This window comes from Elephas maximus, chromosome 20, assembly GCF_024166365.1.
Source record: "Elephas maximus indicus isolate mEleMax1 chromosome 20, mEleMax1 primary haplotype, whole genome shotgun sequence".
In the NCBI taxonomy this organism is placed as follows: Eukaryota; Metazoa; Chordata; class Mammalia; order Proboscidea; family Elephantidae; genus Elephas; species Elephas maximus.
In genome coordinates, this window is record NC_064838.1 from 51,165,717 (window position 1) to 51,174,955 (window position 9,239).

Genomic DNA, 9,239 nt, shown 5'->3' on the forward strand with positions numbered 1-9,239 from the left:
ACGAATTGGACTTCTGGATGGCCCCAGAGCCCCTCACCACTTGTGGTGCCTGGGGCAGAGACCCCATTTTCTACCCACGATGCCTTGGACTGCTGCCTCATTCTACATCTCCTCCGTGCTGTTCCCACCCACCCCCACCTCCACTTGTTCACTTGTTGGCTTCCTGCATCTCTGCCTGATTAACTCTCCCTCAAACTGCACCTCAGCTCACTGCCCCCTCCTCCAGAAACTGTGCCTTGACAGCCATCCAGCCTCTGAGTGCCCACAGCCCCCTGTCCTGGCTCCAAGTGAACACTGCCATTCTACCAGGACACCATCTGTGTCGCCCCAACCTCCCCCCCACCACAATCCCCCAAGTCCTTCCTCTATCTACCAGACCCTGCCCCTGCCCTAGGAAATTGAGGTCCTGAGCCCACCACTCAGCTCCCAAGACCACCTTTCTCTTGCCCTCAGGAAATGGCTTATTCCAGGTCCGTCTGCTCTCCCAACCCTGGCCTCCTTCCCGACCCCACAACAGCCCCATCCTACAGCAAGGAAATAAGAGGTGTGAGGTTAAGCAAGAGGTGTGAGGTTAACCAGTTTGCCAGGATAGAACAGCAAGGCAGGGGTGGAGTGGGACTTGAACCCAAGGCTCTAGGCAAGGCCGAGGAGCTGGGAAGTTGCCTCACAGGCCCAGAGTACACAACACAGCAGATGGATGAATGGACAGATTTTCAGATGAGCCAGCAGCTGAGCTGGAACTAGAAACCGGAAGTCCCCCTCCCTGGCCTACTTCTCTGCAACGCCGGGTGTCAGGGGCCCGGGCCCGCACAGGAGCTGGCTCCCGCCACACTGGCCCTCGGCCAGCCGTCATCCCCGTGAGGTCAGCGGCGGACGGGCGATTTCAGGGAAATACCAGCTCCTTATTAAAAACAGGCGGTGGCCGGGCCCCTGCTGCTTTCCCAGTCGAAACTGGGGTGTTTGTTCCAAGAGGAACAAGAGTGGGCAGGGCCCTGCCAGGACCACTGAGGTGGGAGTCTTGGGCTGTGGCGAGGGTCAGGTTATCCTGGGAAGGGGGGAAAGCGGGGGGCTGGGAGGGCGTGTTGGGTGTATCCCTAGGCTTTAGCAAGGAGGCCTGTGTGAGAAGCAAGCACTGGCTTCAGGGAGGGGATGGTCACACAGCACGTGGACACCGAGCCGACCAGAGAACAGTTGTGGAATGTCACCTGGAAACCAATGGAGGCAGGCAGGGCAGCCTCCACCGCTGCCCCTTCCAGGGATGGAACTCAGGCAGTGGGCACAGCCTAAGTGAAACCAGGAGGAGGATATTAAGGCCATCCTTCTCCAGGGTGGGCAGCCCCCATCCTATGTCCCTCTACCTGAGCTTCCAAACCTCCACCTCCAGGAAACCTGCCCAAGACCCCCCTGCAGGGGGCGCAAGCGAGCTGTGCCTCCCCCCTCAGACAGGCCGGCCGGCGGCAGCCTGGCATCTGGAGCGAGTTAGGGTCGGGGAGGCCTGGCGGGCGGCGGCGTGAGCTCATCCCGGCCCGCCCCACTGCGGTTTCCCCAGCCTGTGAAGGGAACAGAACACAGAAGCGCCGCGCGCCGAGGGCCCGGCCCGGGGAAGCGCGGCGGGAGCAGCGACTCCTCCCGGAATATGGGTGTGAGAGGGAGAGGCAGGAGTGTGTGTGTCACTGGCGTGTCGCCGAGTGAGGGCTGAGCCCTGGGAGCTGGTGGCTAGCATGTGTCGCTGTGTGTCACCCTGTGCTGTGGCTTGTGAGAGTGTATGTCCCCATGGGGGAAATACTGTGGATGCGATATATTGAGCACGCTCTCCCCGGATCATTAGCCCCATTTTGCGGAAAAGGCCAAGTCTGAGAGGAGGGGGAGAACTGGCCGCGTCCCAAGGCTGAGACTGGGACTCCCTGGTCAGGTTGCCTGTGTCCCCGTGCCTACACAGAAGCTCTGAGACCGCCCAGCGCGCCACAGTGGGTCCAGAGCCACCCTCCCCCCACACATACACACTCTCTCCCTGGTTACTGTCCACTCACCCCCACCGCCCACCCCCTTCACACCAGCATCCTGGCTAACAGTGACACAGAGAGACACAGGCACCTATATATAGACATACACAGAAGCCTACGTGAGGAAAACTCTTCTATTGGCAGGAATCCAAGTCGGAAAGAGCCAACGGGCAGGTTACAAGTCCGTGGCAATGGCTTAAAGAGGACTCTTTGTCAGATTCTGCCACCCCTCCCCAGGGGCTGGGAACAGGAGGGGCTGAAGGCCACCGAACCCTGTACCTTAGTCCCCGTTTCCCAAAATGGTCCTGAGGGTGCTGCCCAGAGCATGAACAGCCTCAGAATCCTAGGACTCCAGGGACCAGGAGCTAGAGTGGGGATGTGGGCATCACCAGGCACAGAATGGCAAGTTAGGTGTACCTCTGAGAATCCAGAGCACCCCGCATCCTCAACTCAGGGCGCTACCACACCAGCTCTGGGTAGCAGTAGCCCCAGCTGCTCTGGAAACCTCAGGGAGGTGACCCTGACCACCCAGCGCCTACCACCCTTCCTGCCTGGGCTCAAGAGCTGTCACACCACCAGCCCCATCCTTTCACCCCCCAGCTGAGCTGTGGCCCAGAGACAAAGACTCTGCATGCAGAATGGGGCACAGGAGACTGTCACTCTTCCTCACTGGGGCTCCTCCTGGGGCTCAAAGGAGAATTTGGTGGGGTGTTTGATAGGTGGGGCGGGGCTTGCTGAGGGCAGGTAAACTGTGAAGGGAAGTGCACTCATAGTGGCCAGAGACCCTCAGCTCCCGAGACGCTGGGCCAAGCTGGGTGAGGGAGTTTTTTGACTGGAATGACTCTGGTTTGCATAACCAGAGCTTCGAAATTACTTAGCAAAACAAGTTTGCTTTTTAATTAACATGTGTTTGAAAAACAATGGTTTTAATTAAAGTGGGTGGGGGAGAATATTTCAAGGAGCTCCAAGTCCTGAGTCAGACTTCTTAAAAATAAAGTGGGAGACTCGCCCCCAGGTGGCAGTCTGGGAGGTGAAGCTCCTTGCGGAGCCCCAGGATCACCCCCACCTGCCTCCAGCCCCTCTCCAGCCTCCTTGCTGTGAACTCGCCTGTTTTGCTGACCACTCAATTTCTCAATTCCCCCACAGTTCCCTGGGCTCCTCTGGGAATGGGTGGTCTTTTGGAAAGCACAGTCTTGGGGAGTAAATGAGTGGGGTCCTCCCAGCAGAGAAGGGAGAGAGAACATCAAGGCCTAGGATTGTGGGCCTTGTTGGGGGGCATTGTTTCCTGGGGAGGGGCGGGGGTAGAGTGGGGGGAGGTGTCCCCTGAAACCTGGGAAAAGTCAGATCCCAGTGGACTGGAGGGTTCGAGCTAGGTGGAGGAGCAAGGTGTGTCCAAGCCCCAGGGAGTGGAGGGCCTAGCTGGGGCTGAGGACACAGGGGTGGAAGGGAGGGTGAACCTGAGAGGGGCAGGGATCGGCAGAGGAGGGGGAGGGGCTCAAGGAGACTAGAAGCGGCGGTGTCCTGGAGCTGGGAGGTGTCTGTCGGAGGGGCTGCCTCCTCAGAGGGTGATGGGCAGGGCTGCAGTTCAAACTCTCCAGCAGGGGGCAGCGTTGGCCCCATCAGCCCTCATGGAGGAGACAGCATTATCCCTGGCTTGGGCCCTCTCCCCACAACTCCCAGCTCCCAGGCTCTCCCCTGCTTTGTGGGGCTTAGGGTTGAGAGACTGGCTCCACCAGGCGCTCTCCTCTCACCTCCTTCCCCAATTGCACCTAGGTGGGCTCTAGGGACCAAGAAGGCTTCCCTGAGGAAGGGTTGCCTGGGTCTGAGGGCCCACGGGGTAGGGGGAGTCAGGAGAGGTAGGAGCTAGCTGCTGCCCAAGTCAGCCAAGCCCTGCACCCTCTTGTGTAAAATGAGGGCGATATTACTCTCTCCCCAGCACCTGGGACCTCAAGGGCTGGCAAGCCCCTCTTTTCCCCCAGTGCCACAGACCCAGAGGAAACCAGTCAAACTGCCCTGCCCTGCCCAGTCCTTCACATCTCACACCCCTGAGGCCCAGAGCAAGAACAGGCTCTGGGATTACAGGGCTGTTGGTCTGTTTTATTCGCAGCTGTTCTCCCAGCCCAGGGCAGTGCCTGTACCCAGTTGGTGCTCAATAAATGCTGTGGAAGGATGAGAATGAGGGGATGGTCCTCCAGAGTCGACCACACCAGATACCCTTTCTGACCTTTTGGGGTCAGTGTCAGCACCTGAGTGCAGCCCTGGGTCAGAGGTCAGCCCAGGGGTGGGATAGCACCCTAGCCCCTCAAATAAGATAAATAAGATAAGAGCTTGAGAGGAAGCCTCTAGGAATAGAAGGCAACCCTAAGGGCCGAGCCAGGTGTCCCAGAACTCTCCCAGAGGCTCCACCCAGGACGCTGTTTCTCATTAGGGCCCTTCTTGCTTCCCCCAGCCCACATCCCCAAACGAAACGTGCCTCCCTGGACTTAATTCATTACACTCGGCCTGGTGGGAAGCCCAGCGGGCGGGGGTTATTTTTTTCCCCTGAGCTCAGACATTCTTTGCTTTATTATTCCCCACATTTCAAAGCAGCTGTCGCCTCCCCCGGCTGCCCCCAGCCTGAAGCTTGGAGTCCAGAAGGGACCTCTCTAGGGCTCCGGACACCTCTGGCTCCCACGTCTCCAGCTCAGCACAGGAAGGAAACTGAGGCCCAGAGATGAGTGGGATAGAGCCCCAAGGCAACCTTCAGGGTTCACACTTGAACTTCTACTCAGCCCATGCCAGACCCCCTATGCGCTCCCAGTTGCCCTTCTGAGACATTGCCTTCCCTGTCTGTATTCACCCCTCTGGTCCACTCCCCTCACACACACACCATTGGCCTCAGTGGTCCCTCAATAACAGAGAGCCAGTTGGCTCCCCTCCATGGCTCCCAGTGCCTACAGATTGCTGCCCAGATGCCTCTCTGAAAGTCAAAGCCCAGGGACCAGGCCTTGCCACTCCCCTCCTGGAACAGGTGCTAGAACCATGCTCAGGGTCCCTGCCCTGCTCCAAAAAAAAGCCGTTCCCATGGAGTCGATTCCAACTCACAGCGGCCCAGTGTGTTAGAGTAGAACTGAGCTCCATAGGGTTTTCTTGGCTGTAGCCATTACAGAAGCAGGTCACCAGGTCTTTTCTTCCAAGGCACCACTGAGTGGGCTCAAAATGCCAATCTTTTGCAAACGGTTTGCACCACCCAGGGACCTCTGCCCTGCTCAGGGCCCTGGCAAACTGAGCCCCGACTGGGGCAGTGGCCTTACAGAGCGCAAGGCCCATCCTGGAGCAAAAGCTCAACCTGGAAAGTAACAGGGCTGAGTCAGCCTAGTGGACCACTGAGGGCCAGGCAGGGGAAGGAGTAGGTCTGGGGGCCCAGGGTTCAAGAACTGGAGATGCTCTGGAAAGACTTCTGCCATATCAGAGAGCTGAATCCCCTTCCTGCAAAGCTGCCTCGACAGGAGGTGAGCTCCCTGTTGTTGGAGCTATTCAAGTGAGCAGCAGCTTAGTCAGACTCTTACTCTGGAGAAAATGTTGACCCAGATATCAAAGGCCCCTTTCTGCCCAACTTTTAGGCCAGAGTCTGGGACTGGTGAGCACCTTACCCACTCCAGATGAACAGGATCAGGGGTCCCTTCTCACTCACCCAAGGGCAGCTGGACAGGTCTGAAAGCACAGGCCAGGGCACAAGGACAGGGGACCTGGGAGCTGGGCCCAGCCCAGAGCAGGACCTGGACAGGACATTTTTCCCCTTTGGTTCCCTGCAGAGTCCTGGCACCTGGCAAAGTGCTAAGAGCCCAATAGTCTGCCATCACTGTGTACTGATGGGTCAAGTGGGAGCTGACCGAGGCTCTACATGGAGAGTTGGGGGTGGAGGGTGGCCTGCAGGGGTCAGAGTCTCCACTCCACCTAGGGGAGGGTCTGTGACACCAGAGGGAACAGGCAGGAGCCCAGGTGGGGCAGGTAGCCTGGGGGGTGCTGGGGGCTGAGTCAGGAGGTCACTCTTGGTGCCCTGTGACCATCTTGCCCCAGCTAACCCTATAGGTAGACACAGCCACGCAGAGCACGGAGCTTGGCGGCAGGATGCTGAGGTGCCCAGGAGGGTAGGGGTTGCTCTGTAATGTAGCCTGGAAGGTTCTCACCATCCTCAGCAAGCCTGGGGCCTAGGGTCTGCTCACACCTCCAGCAACCCTCTCCAGAACTACTCCGGGAACCCTTTTCTACAAGGTAGGCACCCTCTGGGGGATGGACTGTGTGGAATCTGAGCTCCTGAGAGAGGAAACAGCCACTGACTAGCCCTCAGACAGGCCCCCTCCCCAGGAACAGAGCTGTCTCAGCCTAGGGTTGTGAGATTTGGGTGCATCATCCTCTTGGAAACTCTGGGCCTAGGGCCCCTCTACACAGGCCTGGCCATGCACAGGGAAACCCTGAAACCCCTGGGATGTGGCTGGCTCCCACTCCTCCCCCCTCACTCCCCCACCCCAACCCCACCCCTGCCACCCCTCAGCCCTGAACACCCTGTCCTCCTCTTCCCAGCGAGAAACCACAGAATATTTGCCTTCCTGCCACAGCAGCAGAAACCCTGGTGGCTTAGTGGTTAAGAGCTACTACTGCTAACCAAAAGGTCGGCAGTTCGAATACACCAGATGTACCTTGGAAACCCTATGGGGCAGTTCTACTCTGTCCTCTAGGGTCCCTATGAGTTGAAATTGACTCGACAGCAACGGGTTTTTGGTTTTTCCCACGGCGGCCACCATGCCACCCCTGTGCTGCAGCTAGGGATGAGAGGTAAATGCCATCAGCTTCCCCACCTCCGCTGCAGGCTTCAGGTGAGGACAGGTATGGGCTGAGTGCTAGAGGTTTAGGGACACTCAGAATCTCAGGATCCCAGATGCTCCATCCAAGGAAGTTGAGTCATCTCTACATGCTTGCAGCACCCACCCCGGACTCCCTTTCCCTGGAGCTCGTCTGCACTCCCCCGCTTCCCAACTGGCAGGGCCAGGTCTCTGTTAGTCATCACAGATCCAGCAGGTACTGATGATGACAAGAATGAATGAATGAGCGGATGAATGAATGTGCTAATTCAACTGAGCCCTGGGGCTGGAAAGGATCTGCCCCATTCCGGAGTCTCTATCCAGGGGTTTGGGGAGACTTCAATTGTACCAAACTGAAATGCCCTCAAAACTTAGCGAACTGACTTGTAAAGTCTTATTTTGCCAAGTAGAGGCGTGGAAAACACCAGCTACTAGCTACCATCACCATTGTTTTGTAAACAAAAGGATATTCTCAAGGCAAAAAAAAAAATGTGGACAGGACTCTCGATCGGAAGAAAGACAAGCCTCAAAGGTGCATAAGTTGAGCTTCTTGGGAAACACAGAATGGGTCTTCTTTTTCCTCTCATGAAAATGTTCTCAGGTATTTTCACAGGTGGACCCTTGGGGTTTGGGACACCCAAGTACACCCAGCCTCCACCAGCGGCAAGAGCCCCTCTACAGCCTTCCTGACTGGGACTGGTCCCCTCTGCTTGCACACCCCTAGAAACAGGGTGCTCACTACCTCTGCTAGTTGGCTCAGAAGCCAGGAAGGTCATTCTAGAACACCTTTAAGTGGCTTCCGAGTCCACCATGAGAGGGAGGGAAAGAGGACAACTGGGGGAGAGACAGCAAGGGTGCTGAGGGGAGGGGAGACAGAGGCATCCAGATCCAAGAGAGAGCACAGGAGTGGTGGTGAAAAAGAGGGTCCAGCCCAAAATGTAAAAATCAGCAAGTCGGGCAAGACCTGAGTTTTCCAACTGTCCCCCCACCAACTCTGGACTCCCAGCCTCTTCCAGCTTCCCCACCCCCTCCCCACCAGCTCTCAAGAAAAGCTCTGATGCACCCATTCTTACCAAGGCTTCAGTGGATGTGTGAGGTACCCATAGCCCAGAGAAGGGAACGGAGATTGGAAGAAGACAGTGGAATTTCAGGCCTCCTCGGCCAGGCTGAGGAGGAGGGGTCAGGCAGAGGTCAGGCAGGGCCCCTTCCTAACCCTGACCTCCTAGGCCCTTCTCTGTCCTAGGGGCCTTGGGCCTTGGCTGTGGAGACCTGAAGGAGGCCTGTGGGCAGCCAGGGCAGGGGGAGCCTTGTGCGCACACATTCACACACACTCCACATTCCAGTTGTGCTCTGTCAGCATTTGGGCAAAACCAGGATTGTGTGGCTTCGGGGAAGGCGGGGACAAATAGCCCCCAAATTTGGGTGAGGGCAGAACTGGGGCTGATTGGAAGGGACTGGGAGAACCCCAGGAAGCCACTTCTGTGCCCAGTCACCGGGTTCAAGGTCTGGAGCTTTCCCGCTAGTCCCTGAGGTGACTGGTTCAGCACTCCCCAAGGTGGGGGCTGGCCCCATTCCCAGGCAGGCCCCTCCTTACCCCCACCCCAAGCCCTCACCACCTCCCAAGGCCTCAGGACCAACAGTAAAGGACCAGAGCCTGGCACCTCAAGCACCTCCCCCCGCCCTGGTACGGAGCATGAGGGCTGCCTGTCATGCCCATGCCCAATCCCTTTTGCCTGTCCCCTTGCCTGGTTTTACTCCACCACCTGATTTAAGGTCTTCATCAACTGTCTGTCAGTCCACTGCCTCTCTGAGTGCTTTGAGCCTCATAGTGCAATCTCTCACATCCGCAGCCTGGTTTCTTTCCTTCTTGTGGCCTGGTAAAATGTTCCTCCTCCGCTGGACTTCGTCAAGACCCTGCCTGACTTCATTCTACCTCAGCCTGAATTTCTGGCCTTCCTGGGTCCCCCAATACCATCTTACCCATGTCCTGGTGGTGGCCCTAGAGCCCTGGGAATGATGTCTAGGAGAAAGGATACAGGGTGTGGCACGTGCAGGGGCATTAGAACAGAGGAGGGACAGTTTATTCTGGGCCCATCACAGGCCCAGCTCCCACAGTTCTCTGCCCTGCGGACGTAAGCTTCAATTCCAAACCTCTGCCCTGAAGTAGCGAGTTCTGGGCTCCAAGGGTCCATCAGAATGTCTTTTGCCCACGATGTCACTGGACTTTCCAAGTCGGGCACTGTGGTTCGGGGGGGGACGCCCAGCCTGGGGCAGGCACTGCTGGTCCCTGTCAGGCGTCCTAAGGCTGATATCTGCCCTGGCCCCCCAGCCCCCTGGCCACCCCACTCATCATTTTGTTCTACCTGAGCGAGGACTGAAGAGGTAAACATTCCTG

General features: G+C 57.7%; 1 protein-coding gene across 1 annotated transcript in view; it reads right to left on the minus strand.

Moving 5' to 3' along the window:
• LOC126063626 (putative serine protease 42) overlaps positions 1-853 on the minus strand; it is a 41,857-nt gene extending 41,004 nt beyond the window's left edge. The window contains exon 1 of the mRNA XM_049862064.1: positions 773-853. Coding sequence (XP_049718021.1) covers positions 773-853 — 81 coding nt within the window. The remainder of the gene's footprint in view (positions 1-772) is intronic.
• Between the last annotated feature and the right edge of the window lie 8,386 nt (positions 854-9,239).